Source organism: Arabidopsis thaliana (assembly GCF_000001735.4).
Source record: "Arabidopsis thaliana chromosome 1 sequence".
NCBI lineage: Eukaryota > Viridiplantae > Streptophyta > Magnoliopsida > Brassicales > Brassicaceae > Arabidopsis > Arabidopsis thaliana.
The window spans coordinates 2,694,871-2,711,870 of NC_003070.9; the positions used below are offsets into that span (position 1 = coordinate 2,694,871).

Consider the following 17,000-nt stretch of genomic DNA (forward strand, 5'->3'; position numbering starts at 1 on the left):
TAAAACTTTGTCGAACGTGTAAAGTCAGCCTTCGGATTTATATATTTATTCCACCGAAAACATAATTTAAATTAACTTCTTCAAAATTTTACGTACCAAGTAATCTATACAAATAATGTTATTATACAAAAGCAACGTGTTATTTTTTTCAAATCGAAACAATATAGCCAATCCAAATGTTTAGGAGAGTAGGTAGATACACTTCCCAACAAGAACATCACAATATATAATTACCAGTTTGGAGAGATCAATTTTGCCTTCAGCTATCATTTTGGTAGCGTATAAGAGGCTAACAAGAAGATATGATAAGCTATTGAGGACCAGGTTCATGGAATTGACTATGATTGCCAATCTTTACAAGGACCATATCCGTCTCTTGTTTGCTCCATATTCGTGGTTAAATTTGACGATCATAATAAATGTGAGACACATGCATGCATGAGATGATGGCAAGCGTAGATCAATAAAAGTTTGACAACACATATACTAGGGACATAGATAACTACCACGATCGAGAGACGTGTGGGAGATGCACACTCGCACAAGCATGCTTAGCATACGTCTTGAAGGAGACGGTATAAAACTTTGTAGAGCATGTGATCTACTAGTACTTCCGAAGAGCCATATGGAGAAGGAGACTTAAGCGAAACGTACTTACAATTCTAAAATGAGCCATGAGAGCAGCCTATTAGTCCTCGCATACGCTACAAGAGGAGCCTGGGACCAATAATAGTATAACCATTGAGAAAGTACAGTAGACATCGACTAGATCACAATAAACTTTATTTTATGTTGACTATTTCGTCATTGATGATATTACTTATCTTTGATTATTATTAAATCTCTCATTTGGACGCTTTAATTTGCTTGGAGACGAGTCAAGAATTAAGTCAGGAGAAACAGCAGCGTTGATAATTCTGTTTTCATTTTGAATATATATCGTGTTTAATTTGGTTTACATTAAAAAGTCTTAATTAAACAAAAAAGATGATTCAAAACCTTTAGTTGCATTTGCATATTTATTTTTCATATACAAAGAAGTACAGATGATTATGCCTTTTGAAAACCTAGTTATTACTTATTGCATAGTTTATTTTCTGATCAAGTAAAAAAAGTTATGAACACAATTCTTCTTATGAATGACTCTCAAAATTAAGGATGTTGCCTTGGAGATTTATAGGAGTTAGCCTACTTTTCACCTTGAGGATCAATTTTATAGTCAAAGCTAATAATGTTTGTGGTCTATATTAGTTACCACTTGTTTACTACATCCAAGCGATTGAATTCGCATTTCCCATACTCTTGACTTAATTAAACCTTGAGATTTCATGATTTATTATGCAAAATTTAATCCTTCGCTATCTATTTGTTCCTAAAAGATATAAATTGAATAAAAACGTAACTCTCCAATTAATAAGAAAAACTTCTTTAATTATTTTTCTAGGTTAATTAATAAATTTATAAAACAATAAATATCATATTAGAAATTCATACTAATAAATTTTGAGACATTTTATTGAAATCTTAATGTGGATAGTGCTGCAATCAGGAAAGGATGACGAGACAAAAGATAGAGAAGCAAAAGTAAGCTGATAAGGTTTGATACAGTAGAAAATACTATCTCTTAACTTCTTCTTCTTCTTCTTCTTCTTCTCCTATCTTTGAAAATGGCGATGACTCCGGTCGCGTCATCATCTCCAGTTTCAACCTGCAGACTCTTTCGCTGCAATCTCCTCCCTGATCTCTTACCTAAGCCTCTGTTTCTCTCCCTCCCCAAACGAAACAGAATTGCCTCGTGCCGCTTCACTGTACGTGCCTCCGCGAATGCTACCGTCGAATCCCCTAACGGTGTCCCTGCCTCCACATCAGATACGGATACGGAGACGGATACCACCTCCTATGGCCGACAGTTTTTCCCTTTGGCCGCAGTTGTTGGCCAGGTCAGAGAATTTGCAATTTGATTCTGCAGGTTGCATAATTCTACTCAATTTGATTTAGTTGGAGTTGGGTATAGGAAAAAGCTTCAGTTTTTCATCAGTGAACTGTGTGTTATGGGACTTTTACATTTGTTTGTTCAACTTGTTAGATGCCGAAAGCCTCACAGAGGATGTAATTTGTTTGCTTTAACTAAATGTTGTTTGTAGGAAGGCATAAAAACTGCTCTTTTACTTGGCGCGGTTGATCGTGAAATCGGAGGGATTGCCATTTCAGGTCGTAGAGGCACTGCAAAAACAGTCATGGCGCGAGGGCTTCATGAAATCCTCCCTCCTATTGAAGTTGTTGTAGGCTCAATATCAAATGCTGACCCAGCTTGTCCAGATGAGTAAGATTCTTACAATCTGAGAAAGAAATTGCTTTTCTTCTTCTTTTAATTCTTACACTGTTGGCTTGTACCTTTTGTGATATATGTAGGTGGGAAGATGACTTAGATGAGCGCATAGAGTACAATGCTGACAATACCATTAAGACTGAGATTGTCAAATCTCCTTTCATTCAGGTACATTTAGTTTTAGGAGGCATTACAATTTTTCTGAAATTGTTTTTCTTTTTACTTAGGTTTTCCTGTCGTTTATGTCACACAGATTCCACTAGGAGTTACAGAAGACAGACTCATTGGGTCTGTTGATGTTGAGGAGTCTGTGAAAAGGGGGACAACTGTTTTCCAACCTGGTCTTTTGGCTGAAGCCCATAGAGGAGTGTTGTATGTTGATGAAATAAATCTCTTAGATGAGGGAATTAGTAATTTGCTTCTCAATGTATTGACGGATGGTGTTAATATAGTTGAAAGAGAAGGAATCAGCTTTAGGCACCCGTGCAAACCACTTTTAATTGCAACCTATAACCCTGAAGAAGGTGCTGTTCGAGAGCACTTGCTAGACCGTGTTGCCATTAATTTAAGGTACTACTGGAGTTTATAAATCAAGTGTGATAAATATTGCCTGTTTCTTTTGGGTAATTCCCATTTCTTTCTCTTTTTACATCACGATGTTAACCTTTGCAGTGCAGACCTACCTATGAGTTTTGAAGATCGTGTCGCAGCAGTTGGAATTGCCACACAGTTTCAGGAACGCTGTAATGAGGTTTTTAGAATGGTAAATGAAGAGACAGAAACAGCAAAGACGCAGGTATCTTCAAATGAATTAAGAAAAAAAGGGCCTCATTAGTAAAAATTTGATGGGATGCTATGCTTCTCATCCCACTTTTCTCGATCATAATCCAGTGCATTTTCTCTGACTTTAGATTATATTGGCTAGAGAATATTTGAAAGATGTCAAGATAAGTAGAGAGCAATTGAAGTATCTGGTTTTGGAAGCTGTCCGAGGTGGTGTCCAGGTATTGAGCAAAAATTCTGAAGTAATTTTTTGTTAATGGAAGAAATACACTTAGTAACATATTCCTGGAAGAAAAAGGATAAACACGAAAAGAAAGGACAAGATGCATGCAATGATGCAACATAATGTCACGATTATAGACTTCAACTAGTATAGGGCTCAAGAAATGGCTCACCACAGGCAGAAAGATACATCTAGATAGAGTTGTTTTGATTTAGAAACAACGCTGGAAAAAGAAGGGCCTGGCATCAAATGCTTTTGTTGCGCTGTTGATTGTAATATTTCACCAAGTTATGATCATATCACTATAGTTATATTTCTGCGTTTGGTTTACTTGGTAGTTACTTCTCATGGCGTATCTTTTGTCGATGATTACCTGGAATCGTTTAATACTCCTTTCCCAAATAACAAATTTATGATACAGGGACACCGCGCCGAATTGTATGCAGCTCGTGTGGCGAAGTGTTTAGCTGCAATTGAAGGACGAGAAAAAGTCACAATCGATGACCTCAGAAAGGCCGTAAGTACTCTTCTCTAGCTCATTCATTTTTGTTTTCTTTCCCAGAACGATCAAGCAAGTCATAAACTTATAGAATTAGTCATCCTACGTTTACTTTCACTTTCCTTGTATTGTCTTTGTCTATAATTGAACATCTTAATAGAAATTTTTGATTAGCAATGTAGAATGACGCTCTATAATGATTTGGATGGAGTATTTATGATATCCTCTAGTTATTGATTAGCAAATGTGGTCCATTTTTTCAATAGGTTGAGCTGGTCATTCTTCCTCGTTCATCACTAGATGAGACTCCACCTGAACAACAAAACCAACCACCACCTCCTCCACCTCCTCCACAAAATAGCGAATCTGGAGAAGAAGAAAATGAAGAAGAACAAGAAGAAGAAGAAGAGGTCAGTGGATGCAGTACACATTATTCTCTCGTTGAACACACGTTCAAGGTTCTAAAGTAGAAATCATTAACCAATGTAGGATGAAAGCAATGAAGAAAATGAAAATGAGCAGCAACAGGACCAAATACCTGAAGAGTTTATATTTGACGCTGAGGGCGGTCTGGTGGATGAGAAACTCCTCTTCTTTGCTCAACAAGCCCAGAAACGTCGGGGGAAAGCTGGCAGGGCGAAGAATGTCATATTCTCAGAAGATAGAGGACGCTACATAAAGCCAATGCTTCCAAAGGTTTGCCCTTAACAAATTCTCAGGCTCCCAAACATGCATAGTCCTTAACAAATTTTACTTTGATAGGGTCCAGTAAAAAGATTAGCTGTGGATGCAACCCTTAGAGCAGCTGCACCATACCAGAAATTGCGCAGAGAGAAGGATATCTCAGGAACTAGGAAAGTCTTTGTTGAGAAGACAGATATGAGGGCCAAAAGAATGGCAAGGAAAGCTGGAGCCCTGGTACTGAACCTTGTCCATACATTCTTCTAAAAGATTGTATATAAACAGTTTCCTTGATACAACATTATTCTCACTTTATACTTTAAACAGATGTTTGGCATGATAAATTTGACAGTTTCCTTGACACAAGCTTCAGTGAAAACATAGATAATATCTGATTACGCTTCTGTTTACCATTGTTGTATGGCAGGTTATCTTTGTGGTTGATGCAAGTGGCAGTATGGCATTGAATCGTATGCAAAACGCCAAAGGTGCTGCACTCAAACTACTGGCAGAGAGCTATACTAGCAGGGATCAGGTAAAGGTTACTTTTTTTGAATAGTTAACGTGCTTGTTGCTAGTTTGGATGAATTCATTGGGCCTTCGGATGAGACTCAATACACCAGTAATTGGTTTAGGTTTCGATTATTCCTTTCCGAGGGGATGCTGCGGAAGTGCTCTTGCCCCCTTCTAGATCAATAGCAATGGCAAGGAATCGTCTTGAGAGACTTCCTTGTGGTGGTGGTTCTCCTCTTGCCCATGGTTTAACAACGGTATGTCAAATATTATGGTGTTGTTAGTAAGATAACTGCTAGTATCGACTAAATTGTGGGTCAGCATAATCGTAACAGTAACAACTATATTCATATCAGGCTGTAAGAGTAGGACTTAACGCAGAGAAGAGTGGTGATGTCGGGCGCATAATGATTGTTGCGATAACCGATGGTCGAGCCAACATTACACTGAAAAGATCAACTGATCCGGAGTCTATTGCCCCAGATGCTCCTAGACCCACGTCCAAAGAATTGAAGGTAAACAGCTTCTAACGGAAAACATAAAGCAACACAAGCTCTTCACTGATATTATGTAAGAAGGCAGATGCAGTGATTAAAAATGCGGGTGTTGTGTTGTTTAGGATGAGATTCTGGAAGTTGCTGGGAAGATATACAAGGCAGGGATGTCTCTTCTAGTGATTGATACCGAGAACAAGTTTGTTTCAACTGGTTTTGCAAAGGAGATCGCAAGAGTTGCTCAAGGTTGGGTCTCTGCAATTGATTTTGAGATATTTTTTTTTGTCATTTCAAAGCAGAAAATAATCACATTGTGTTTTGATTGTTCTTCTTCCTCACAGGAAAATATTATTACTTGCCAAATGCTTCGGATGCTGTAATCTCGGCCACCACTAGGGATGCACTATCTGATCTGAAGAATTCTTGACCTCATTTTGTCTGCAATACCTTGATTCTGGATCAAAGTGTATATTCTAATTGTGCAACACATCAGTCACTAAACATGAAATTATAAGAAATGAAATTTTGTTTTAACATACTCTTAAAATGAATTTCCGATTTTATTCCGTTGGTCGGTAATTGACGACTGATATGATGATGCATTAGTGACAGATCACTGTTTGTATTAAGAAGAAGACGATGAAGCTGCAATATTCACAATTGATACAAGAATTAAGATAGTCGGTATAATCCCGGTTTGCAGTAAACCCTACTCTAATGTCTAAACCACATCACAACATCAAATAGATGGTTCGGTGGTTTAGTTACGGCAGATACACCGGCCTGAACCGAATAAAAGAAAACTGGACTTGGCTCCTGGAGAAGAGAAGACTGTACAGCTTTCTGAATTCCGAAAGAAATGAAATCTCTCTGCTTCATTTCTACAGCTCCATTGATTCGTTCGCCTCCATTTCTCGATCTTTCTCCAACAAGCTTGAATCGATTTACCCTTAAAATTCCAGCTTCTCTCTATGTATCTCATCCAACAAGATGCAGCATTTCAAACCCGTCGAGCTCTGAGGAATTGTTGAATTCCAATGGTGGAATGTCTAGGGCATCGATTAGTGTCTTCGGAGGTACTTCCCTTAACAATCTCAAGATGCAAGTGGGCAGTCCAATTTCTCTGCATTCAATCAATCCATTAGCAAAGCTGAGTTTGAGTGATCAGGCATTTCTTCTCTTGGCCTTCATCGTTTGCACGGTAAAAGGAGTTTGCTCGTGTTTTGTTTTGACCATTTTTGTTGATTCATTGATAAAGGTTTAGACTTTTTGATCTCTTTTGATGGTCCTCTGTTACAGACTTCAGTGGCTTTTACAAGTCTTGTGATTACAGCTATTCCTACACTTGTGGTAAGTCTCCACATTTGTCTCAATTCTTTTGCTTCAGCTATATCCTAACCGCATCACTAATTTTAAAACTGTTTCAAGTCATTACCAATGAATCAACAAAAATGGTCAAAACAGATGAACAAAGAATTGATTATTTGTAATATGCTATCAACAATCTGACATATACCTTTTCAAACTCAGTGAGAAACTATGACATGATCTATGTTATGAGTGTAGTCCTCTGCTTGAAATTTCTACTCCACACTTGCTGTTAGCACCAACTGAAAGGATAAAAGGCTAATGAGTAACACATGAGTACAGTCACTAACAGATAAAAGATTGAACTATAATTGTTGAATTCCACACTTGACTCTTCTTTATATGTGTCCTAGATTTGGTTCAGCTATATGATCATTTCTATTTTTGGATTTGGCTGAATTCAACAAAGCTTGGTGGAATTTTTCAGTTTAATATGTCTGTCTCTTTGTTCTTGGATTGATATCTATTCAGTATGTCCTATATTTACTTACACACCTTCAGGCCATGGGTAGAGCTGCAACTTCCTTTGCAAAGTTAGCTGACACAGCTCGCAAAGAACTCCCTAGTACATTGGCAGCGGTAAGGCTCTCTGGCATGGAAATAAGCGATCTTACTCTTGAATTGAGCGATTTAAGGTTATCTCTAAAGCTCTTTTCTTTTCTTTTCTTTTCTGGCTTTTGATCATCTCAACTCTAAAAAAAGTGAATGCTACATGTTTCAAAGCAATTAGTTCACAATTAGTTCTTCCGAGTCACCTTGTTATCTGTCCGGAATAAGAAACTTTTTCTAAATCATTATTATGCGATGCAAATGGTTTCAGCCAAGATATAACAGATGGGATAAACAAATCAGCTAAAGCGGTTCAAGCAGCTGAAGCTGGAATCAAACAGATTGGAACACTTGCACAGCAGCAAACTCTCTGTAAGCTTCTTCTAAGCTTTTGGATAATCTGTAATAAAAGCTGCTGTTCATGGTGGCAACAGTTCACACTGGTAAAAAAAAAGCGGAAAATATGATCTGATGATGAACTTGATCTTGTGATTCAGCAATGATTGAAGAGAGAGCAAATTTACCAGAAATATCACTACAACCTGTTGTGGCTGGTGCAGCCGAAAAGACTTCTCACGCAATCGGCAGTGCAACCAAGAGACTAATGAACATTATAACCGGAGGAAACAAGGATGAAGATTAGACATTTAGAAGTTTTCACTTGGAGTGTGTTTTTGGTCCGTCTTTGTTTGAAGGGATTAGTACAAGGTAAAGTCCATTTAGGGAAACAGAGAATCTATGAACAAGAAGACTTTTTAGTAAAATTTGGTATATTTATGAAACCTGAAGTGTAACTGTGTAAGACACAAAAGAAGAAATAATAACAGCCACAGCCATTTTAAGATGTACAACAGCAGATAAAATAGTTTACATAACAAGCCGACAAAAAAAAAAAACTATTCTATTCTTACATATGGGTTGACTTTGCAAAGATGGTAATAGTGTGATTGGGATTGGGCCAAAGTTAATAGGCCCAAAAGAAGTGGAAAATTAGAAGTAATGAATCCTTTGATTGAGATAGAAGCTTTATCCTCTTCTTCGTCTTCATCATCCGCGCATCACCAGTTTTTTCTCTCTCTCTACAAATCTTCTTAACGGCCTTTCATCAATGGTCAGCAGACTTAGCTTTCGAATATAGGCTAAGAACGAGCATGTCTTCTTGTCTTCTTCCTCAGTTCAAGTGCCCACCTGATTCTTTCTCTATTCACTTCCGAACCTCTTTCTGTGCCCGTTAGTATTATTTCCTTCTCTCCTTATCTATCTCATTCACATTCCCTCTCCAATTTTGTATTGTTCATCCAATTTCGGATTTTAGATAGGTCTATCCATCTTTTTTTGTATGATTATTGTATTCGTTGGATGTGATTATTTGATGCTTTAGCTGTAACTTCCTTCCATTGTTAATTTCCTTGCAGTTTGCTCTGTTCTCATTTTTTACAATTCATGAATGGATTCATATCAATTTGAAGAATGCAGTAGTAAAAATCCAAATTTATGGATGAATGTTTTGTTAGGGACTTAAGCTCAGAAGAAGCTAATACTAGGGAGACACAACTCTTTCTTGTTTGATTATGAAGTAGCCAATTCCATTATCTAGTTGATAGAGTGGGGTTATAGAATCTCAACCCTTGTTCTGATCTTAGATTTCAAAAGGAACACATTTTCAGGAATGTGCACTATGTCATCCTAATCAATGTGAAATCATCTTATTTCTCAATTGTTCACAAATTTTTTGGATGTGATGTGACACACTTTTGTTGGGACGTGCAGCTAAACACAACAAGGGTTCAGTCTTCTTCCAACCGCAATGTGCAGTATCCACTTCACCGGCGTTATTAACTTCTATGCTTGATGTCGCAAAGCTTAGACTACCCTCTTTCGATACTGATTCGGATTCCCTTATATCAGACAGGCAGTGGACTTATACAAGGCCCGATGGTCCTTCCACTGAGGTTAGTAATATTTCGTATATTTCCATGTCACAACGGTCTAATAGTGGTTCCCAAATCTTCAATGAGATTGTTGTTCAAATATTGGCTTGATAGTGAATGACTAAGATTAGTTGGTTTAGTTATTTGTATCAGAGTAGTGACTATTGTTCCCACACACAAAAATTATTCTTAGTATTTGGTAGCTGTAGCTGTTGTAATTTGAAGTCCACTTGATAACTTCCTTGTATTTGTAGGCGAAGTATTTAGAAGCTTTAGCCTCTGAGACACTTCTCACAAGCGATGAAGCAGTAGTTGTAGCAGCAGCAGCTGAAGCAGTCGCCCTTGCAAGAGCTGCTGTCAAAGTTGCCAAAGATGCAACATTATTTAAGAACAGTAACAACACGAACCTATTAACTTCGTCAACGGCCGACAAACGCTCCAAGTGGGACCAGTTTACTGAGAAGGAACGTGCTGGCATATTGGGGCATCTAGCGGTTTCGGACAATGGAATTGTGAGTGATAAAATCACTGCATCTGCCTCTAACAAAGAGTCTATTGGTGATTTAGAATCAGAAAAACAAGAAGAAGTTGAGCTTCTGGAGGAGCAACCTTCAGTGAGTTTAGCTGTGAGATCTACACGTCAAACTGAAAGGAAAGCTCGGAGGGCAAAAGGGTTAGAGAAAACTGCATCAGGTATTCCGTCTGTGAAGACTGGTTCGAGCCCTAAAAAGAAACGTCTTGTTGCGCAGGAAGTTGATCATAATGATCCTTTGCGTTATCTAAGAATGACAACAAGCAGTTCCAAGCTTCTCACTGTCAGAGAAGAACATGAGCTGTCGGCAGGAATACAGGTTTGTCACCAATATTCCAAATTCTAAACTAACCACCTCCCTTTTTCTACATCGCGTCTGAGACATCACAAACACTCACCCTTCGTAGGACTCTAGATTCTAGGCGAAAATGATGTCTACAAAATCTTTAGATGTTTGAGAATGACGAAATTAGTGGTTAGTGGTAGAATCCAAGATCGCTTCTTTGTGCTTTCTAGCCAATATATCATCTGAAGTTCTGTGAAAGCTAATTATCCTGACATGCTTGTCTTAAATTGAATTGTCACCTTTTTTGTTCTTATTATGTAGCCATTCACCAACTGTTTAGTGTTGATAGAAAATGGGAAACGTATGTTCAGCTTTGGAAGAATCAACATTACTTGTGAACGTTATTTCTTCTTCTCTGTAATTTTTCTTATCTTTCTTTATTGTGGTTTTGATCACACACTTTGGTTTCTTTGTTTAGGACCTTCTGAAGTTAGAAAGACTTCAAACAGAGCTTACAGAGCGTAGTGGACGTCAGCCAACCTTTGCGCAGTGGGCTTCTGCTGCTGGAGTCGATCAGAAATCATTAAGGCAACGTATACATCATGGCACACTATGCAAAGACAAAATGATCAAAAGCAACATTCGACTCGTTATTTCGATTGCAAAGAATTATCAAGGAGCTGGGATGAACCTCCAAGATCTTGTCCAGGTTTGAGCTTTTCTCTCCTTATTTTTTTTTGTAATAACACATCTGTAAGCAGTAGTGATGAAAGTGATAGATATTGAACACCTTGCTCAAATATTTTCGAAATGGTCACAGGAAGGGTGCAGAGGGCTTGTGAGGGGAGCAGAGAAGTTTGATGCTACAAAGGGTTTTAAATTTTCGACTTACGCGCATTGGTGGATCAAGCAAGCTGTGCGGAAGTCTCTCTCTGATCAGTCCAGAATGATAAGATTGCCTGTAAGTTATCCCAAATGTTTTTCTTTTTTACTTGTTTAAACAAAAGGTTTGGGATTATGCCTCAAATTTTAAGGGATGATTGGCAGTTTCACATGGTGGAAGCAACATATAGGGTGAAAGAGGCACGAAAGCAACTGTACAGTGAAACCGGTAAGCACCCAAAGAACGAAGAAATTGCAGAGGCAACAGGGCTGTCGATGAAGAGACTCATGGCGGTTCTACTCTCTCCTAAACCTCCGAGGTCGCTAGACCAGAAAATCGGAATGAATCAAAACCTCAAACCTTCGGTTGGTACCACCTGACACAACACACACCATACAACATAGACTTGTTGTTTGTCTAAAAATAGTAAATAATATGAGATGGGTTTGTAATGTAAAAATATGCAGGAAGTGATAGCAGATCCAGAAGCAGTAACGTCAGAAGATATACTGATAAAGGAATTCATGAGGCAGGACTTGGACAAAGTGTTGGACTCGTTGGGTACAAGGGAGAAACAAGTGATACGTTGGAGATTTGGGATGGAGGATGGGAGAATGAAGACGTTGCAAGAGATAGGAGAGATGATGGGAGTGAGCAGGGAGAGAGTAAGACAGATAGAGTCATCTGCATTCAGGAAACTAAAGAACAAGAAGAGAAACAACCATTTGCAGCAATACTTGGTTGCACAATCATAATTCTTTTTCTCTTCAATATGGAATGTTTTGTGCATAGAACCCACCCACCTGAGCATAACAAGCAGTAAATTATTACTTTTTAGCATTTACGATTCTTGTGACAACTACTAAATCGAAAAAATTATTTTAAAACTAAAAAGAAATTGTTGTCTGAAAAACATAAGTGATATACAACAATAAATAAATATCTCTTATAAGAATTTGGGAAAAAAAAAATCCAAAGATTAGAGATATTTGGGTGGAGAAAACAACCGCCTAGGACAAAAAAAAATTGTGGGTAGAGGAGGAGGAGGAGGCTTTGTTCACACACCACACGACGGAACATTCTCTTCCGAGTCTTATCCAAAGCAAAATCATATTTTGCTTAAATATCTTCTTCTCCGGCTCTGTCTCTGTCTCTCTTCTTCCCGCGGAGCTTTCAGTTTTTGTTTGGTAACATCGTTTCTCTTTCTCACTAACTCTGATATCATATTATCAATTTTTCCTTTTCAACACCCAAAATCACAATCTTTCAGCTTTATTCTGTTTTTCCTTGCTTGAGAATTGTGTTCGATTCATGTCTACGAACTGAAATCACAAATTTTGCCAACGTTTTATGATTCCTGGTTCCGTATTTTTTTTTTTGTAATCAATAGTTAGCTCATTTCGAATAATCAAACTCAATTTTATTGTTCATGATTTGTTATCTGGGATAAAAGAGAGTAATGTGCTAATTATGTATACTCAGGTATTGCTTGGTGTGGGGAAGATTAGATAGTGTGAAGAATGGCAGTAGCTACACATTGTTTCACTTCACCTTGTCATGACCGTATTCGATTTTTCTCAAGTGATGATGGTATTGGTAGGCTTGGCATTACAAGAAAGAGGATCAATGGCACTTTCTTGCTCAAGATTTTACCTCCAATCCAAAGTGCTGATCTCAGAACAACTGGTGGGAGATCCTCACGTCCTTTATCTGCATTCAGGTCAGGATTCTCTAAGGTAATCAATCATACTAGTCTTGTGTTTCAATACAAAATTTGGTATTTCGATGATCTCATTGCTTTTGATCATGTCAGGGGATATTTGACATTGTGCCATTACCATCAAAGAATGAGCTGAAAGAGCTGACCGCTCCGCTGTTGCTAAAACTCGTGGGTGTTTTAGCTTGCGCGTTCCTTATTGTTCCATCTGCAGATGCAGTTGATGCACTTAAAACTTGTGCATGCTTATTGAAGGGATGCAGGTAACTTTCCTTCGTTTGGATTCTGCATATATAGTGTCCCCCCACCAAAACCGGTTTTATTTTCATTGTGATTGTGATGCTATAAGTGTTTTGAATTGTATAGCTCCATACTCTTCAATTGTTGAGAATGTTAAAGCTAGATGAAGTTACTGTGTCTGTCTATGATAGAGCTGAAATCAGTTGATGATATCTTTCTGATTTTTTTGCCGTCAATTTATATATTTCCCTCCTTGTCTGACCATATGGAAGCCCAATTATCTGTTAGGATAGAACTCGCAAAGTGCATTGCCAACCCTGCCTGTGCAGCCAATGTCGCGTGCCTTCAGACCTGCAATAACCGTCCAGATGAAACCGAGTGCCAGGTTATAATTTATTTTGATATATCATTTTATGAGGCAGAGATATTGCTTGCTTATGAAAGAAGACCAATGATTTTGTTTATAATTATGTGCTTATATTATATCAGATTAAATGTGGGGATCTGTTTGAGAACAGTGTTGTTGATGAGTTCAACGAGTGTGCTGTGTCGAGAAAAAAGTGTGTTCCTAGAAAATCTGATCTCGGAGAATTTCCTGCCCCAGACCCTTCTGTTCTTGTACAGAACTTCAACATCTCGGACTTTAACGGGAAGTGGTACATTACAAGTGGCTTGAATCCAACCTTTGATGCCTTCGACTGCCAGCTGCATGAGTTCCACACAGAAGGTGACAACAAGCTTGTTGGAAACATCTCTTGGAGAATAAAGACCCTAGACAGTGGATTCTTTACTAGGTCAGCCGTACAAAAATTCGTGCAAGATCCTAACCAACCTGGTGTTCTCTACAATCATGACAACGAGTACCTTCACTATCAAGATGACTGGTAATAACATCTTGTATCCACCCACGAGGGAGAGTCTTGATAGTGCTGCTATTCTTCTTTGGCCTAACAAGCTTTCATATGATTTTTGCAGGTATATCCTGTCATCAAAGATAGAGAATAAACCTGAAGACTATATATTTGTATACTACCGTGGGCGAAACGATGCTTGGGATGGATATGGTGGTGCAGTTGTATACACGAGAAGTTCTGTATTACCCAATAGCATTATACCAGAACTCGAAAAAGCAGCAAAAAGCATAGGCAGAGACTTCAGCACATTCATTAGAACGGATAACACATGTGGTCCTGAACCTGCGCTCGTGGAGAGAATTGAGAAGACAGTGGAAGAAGGTGAAAGGATAATCGTAAAAGAGGTTGAAGAGATAGAAGAAGAGGTAGAGAAGGAAGTGGAGAAGGTCGGTAGGACTGAGATGACCTTGTTCCAGAGATTGGCTGAAGGATTTAATGAACTGAAGCAAGACGAGGAGAATTTCGTGAGAGAGTTAAGTAAAGAAGAGATGGAGTTTTTGGATGAGATCAAAATGGAAGCAAGTGAGGTTGAAAAATTGTTTGGGAAAGCTTTGCCAATCAGGAAGGTCAGGTAGAAACAAGAACCACCATTGTTGTACAAACTATATTATACATACTGTGTTCGGTTCATATAAAGTAATATTTTTGTACACAGTCATCATCATTCCATAACAATTGGATACAGAAAACACAAGGATTAAACATCCTTTGAGCGAAACAAACAACGATTGGTAAACATAGTACCTCAAGAAGAGCTGAAAGTGTTAACAATGGGGATGACAACATTTAGAATGATCAAGAGGATTAAGTCAACTGGGTATCTTTGTAAACATTCACCATTTCATTGAAATTGGATACAAGACACGAAAGGATTAAGACATCCTTGAAGAACACAAAAGGATTAAGACATCCATTGGTACAAAGAAGAGCGAAACAAAACAAAAGGAGTGAACATAGCCAGTATCTCAAGAAGAGCTGAAACTGGTAATGATGGGGATGACAACAATGAGAATGATCAAAAGCAGCACAATGATACCAATGCACATCCATTTTCTGCTGTTTCTCTGATGACTCTTTGCAGTCTTCAGCTCATTAGCTCCATCAGCCACGTAATGGCTCGCATTAATCACATGATGCTCGATCTCGTCCATCTGTTCACCTTGCGATTCAACCATCACAGCCATATCAAGAAACACTTGGTGAAGCTCCAACAGACTCTTCTCAATCTCCTTTGCTGCATCATACCTGTCTTGAATCTCAACCACAGTTTCCAAGACCTTTCCTTTACCATGTTCCTGAATTGCTCGCGTGAGAAACTCTTCACCTCCAGCGTTATCAGTGATGATCTTCTCAATCATCTCATCATTAGCATGTTCTCCAGTGACAGTGAAGTACCTTCTCTCAACAGTCTCCTTGTACTCACTCATCATCTTTTGCCTCAGCCCCTGAAACTCCATCATCACTTCCTTAAGTTTCTTCCTCAGCCCATTAGTCACAGCGGTTCTGCTCCTATAAACCGGAGTCCCAGAGAGCCTTTTAATCTCCTTGTTGGCTTTATCCATCTCTTCCAGCTTCGACTTAATCGATTTCGCCTTCCTCAAACCAGACACAATCTCGTTAGAGATCTTGTTACGAAGAGACTTCACAGACTCTGCCTTGTGAACACCTTTACTCTCTTCATGGTACTGTTCGATCCGAGCCAGCGTCTCACTAATCAAACCCATCTCTGCTTTCACATACTCTGCTTCTTCTAAGAAAGATGACAGATTCTCATCCATCTTGTCTGCTTTCGTAGAAGCCATCTCAAGATCAAAGTCAGGTCCTGCTTCCATATCCTTCATCGCTGCTTTTTTCAAGTCAACGTAACTCATAAACGATTTCGTCATCAAGTCGTTCATCTTTTTCACCTGAAAGTCAACAATTTTACAAGAATCAGAGAGAATCGCAGTGATTGTAACAGAATCAAACAAGAGAAAATCAAAGAAAATACAACATACTCTTCTGATTAGTGTGTTCTTCTAGATCCACAAAGTTTCTGCCCAGAAAGTGAGAGAGTAGTGTGAAGTAAAGCTTACTATAGAATTTGATTAGCGATTTGTGAGATGAGAGAAAGCTTTCTTTCTAATATAAGAAAAAGGAGAAATTAGCCGTTACTGTGATTTCTTCGCCCCAACGGCTATATTTTGGCGATGTATCCGTTGTCGTCCATTTGTCTATCTGTTTCTGTTTCTTCAAATCTATTTTTAAATTCATGTGAATTTCTTTCGAAACTTTAAAATAATATAGGGACTAAATTGTAATTAGATGTATGTTTTAGTGCCGACGTGTGTGATTGAGACAGCTTTAAAGATATCGAAACTGAGAAGAAAATATAGGGACTAAATTGTAATTATGTGTATGACATCGCTTTTGTCGACAAATCATCATTGGTGACGATTTACGAAAGCAAAGAAGAGGTGTTCTTAGCTGCACATTTGTCACCATTTATACAAAAATTGTGGTTCTTGTGTTTTGTTTTTTATGTTGGAAAACTTATGGTATAGTTTCTTTTGTTACGATACACCTTAGTTGAACCATTCAAATTATTAGGATATTTTCAAATATATAATATTTTAATTCTAATTTCGTATGTAAACGACTCTCCAATAAAACATCTCCACTAGCTTGTTGGTCTCTAAACTTGAAATCAGTTTTTATTTTTCTTGTAATATTTTCAAAATTGTTTCAATATCGTAGACAAATTTTAAATAAAATGTACATCATATCTCTATAAACTTAATAATACCCAAAATTTTGACTAATCACATTAAATTCCTTATGATATTCGAATAAAAAAATAATTTAATAATATTTATTGTAGTCGCAATTCAATATTTATTCTGTAATGCTTGAAAAATGTTTTTAAAAACTGTGTCACTACATTACTATAACGTTAGTATGTACTAAATTTTGTAACGTTTCATGGTTATAAAATAGTATTAGTTTACCGACAAAAATATATAGATTACGTAACGCTTGTTTTACATTAAAACAAATTTGTTAGGATTGTTTTGTCTAT

The 17,000-nt window shown here is 37.8% G+C and overlaps 5 protein-coding genes across 9 annotated transcripts; 4 read left to right on the forward strand and 1 right to left on the reverse strand.

Annotated features, from left to right (window-relative positions):
- The first annotated feature begins 1,510 nt into the window (after positions 1 to 1,510).
- Positions 1,511 to 6,152, forward strand: ALB1 (ALBINA 1). The gene is made up of 15 exons (NM_100725.4): positions 1,511 to 1,940; positions 2,145 to 2,323; positions 2,413 to 2,497; positions 2,583 to 2,899; positions 3,002 to 3,125; positions 3,241 to 3,333; positions 3,757 to 3,852; positions 4,101 to 4,244; positions 4,324 to 4,530; positions 4,597 to 4,752; positions 4,943 to 5,050; positions 5,151 to 5,285; positions 5,385 to 5,543; positions 5,648 to 5,768; positions 5,864 to 6,152. Exons 1-15 carry the CDS (start codon positions 1,668 to 1,670, stop codon positions 5,947 to 5,949), a joined length of 2,283 nt encoding a protein of 760 aa, NP_563821.2. The 5' UTR covers positions 1,511 to 1,667; the 3' UTR covers positions 5,950 to 6,152.
- Positions 6,111 to 8,292, forward strand: AT1G08530 (chitinase-like protein). 3 transcript variants are annotated; one of them, NM_100726.5, is made up of 5 exons: positions 6,111 to 6,723; positions 6,822 to 6,872; positions 7,392 to 7,525; positions 7,711 to 7,811; positions 7,937 to 8,292. In NM_100726.5, exons 1-5 carry the CDS (start codon positions 6,382 to 6,384, stop codon positions 8,080 to 8,082), a joined length of 774 nt encoding a protein of 257 aa, NP_172329.2. In that variant the 5' UTR covers positions 6,111 to 6,381; the 3' UTR covers positions 8,083 to 8,292. The 3 variants fall into 3 exon arrangements, with proteins under 3 accessions (NP_172329.2, NP_001321658.1, NP_001321659.1); NM_001331775.1 differs by having other exon boundaries at positions 6,215 to 6,723; positions 7,392 to 7,811; positions 7,937 to 8,282; NM_001331776.1 differs by having other exon boundaries at positions 6,215 to 6,723; positions 7,711 to 8,282.
- A 132-nt stretch (positions 8,293 to 8,424) lies between these two features.
- SIG2 (RNApolymerase sigma subunit 2) lies at positions 8,425 to 11,990 on the forward strand. The gene is made up of 7 exons (NM_100727.4): positions 8,425 to 8,669; positions 9,210 to 9,391; positions 9,625 to 10,221; positions 10,667 to 10,897; positions 11,009 to 11,149; positions 11,236 to 11,436; positions 11,539 to 11,990. Exons 1-7 carry the CDS (start codon positions 8,591 to 8,593, stop codon positions 11,824 to 11,826), a joined length of 1,719 nt encoding a protein of 572 aa, NP_172330.1. The 5' UTR covers positions 8,425 to 8,590; the 3' UTR covers positions 11,827 to 11,990.
- A 7-nt stretch (positions 11,991 to 11,997) lies between these two features.
- NPQ1 (non-photochemical quenching 1) lies at positions 11,998 to 15,118 on the forward strand. Of its 3 annotated transcripts, none has more exons than NM_100728.4 (6): positions 11,998 to 12,258; positions 12,554 to 12,807; positions 12,885 to 13,051; positions 13,317 to 13,413; positions 13,518 to 13,912; positions 14,004 to 15,118. In NM_100728.4, exons 2-6 carry the CDS (start codon positions 12,592 to 12,594, stop codon positions 14,515 to 14,517), a joined length of 1,389 nt encoding a protein of 462 aa, NP_172331.1. In that variant the 5' UTR covers positions 11,998 to 12,258; positions 12,554 to 12,591; the 3' UTR covers positions 14,518 to 15,118. The 3 variants fall into 3 exon arrangements, with proteins under 3 accessions (NP_172331.1, NP_001321301.1, NP_001031000.1); NM_001035923.3 differs by having other exon boundaries at positions 12,239 to 12,431; positions 14,004 to 14,661; NM_001331777.1 differs by having other exon boundaries at positions 11,998 to 12,807.
- On the reverse strand, positions 14,655 to 16,130 carry SYP111 (syntaxin of plants 111). The gene is made up of 2 exons (NM_100729.4): positions 15,940 to 16,130; positions 14,655 to 15,849 (listed from the first exon to the last, which is right to left on the reverse strand). The coding sequence occupies exon 2, from the start codon at positions 15,838 to 15,840 to the stop codon at positions 14,908 to 14,910; it is 933 nt and encodes a 310-aa protein (NP_172332.1). The 5' UTR covers positions 15,841 to 15,849; positions 15,940 to 16,130; the 3' UTR covers positions 14,655 to 14,907.
- Between the last annotated feature and the right edge of the window lie 870 nt (positions 16,131 to 17,000).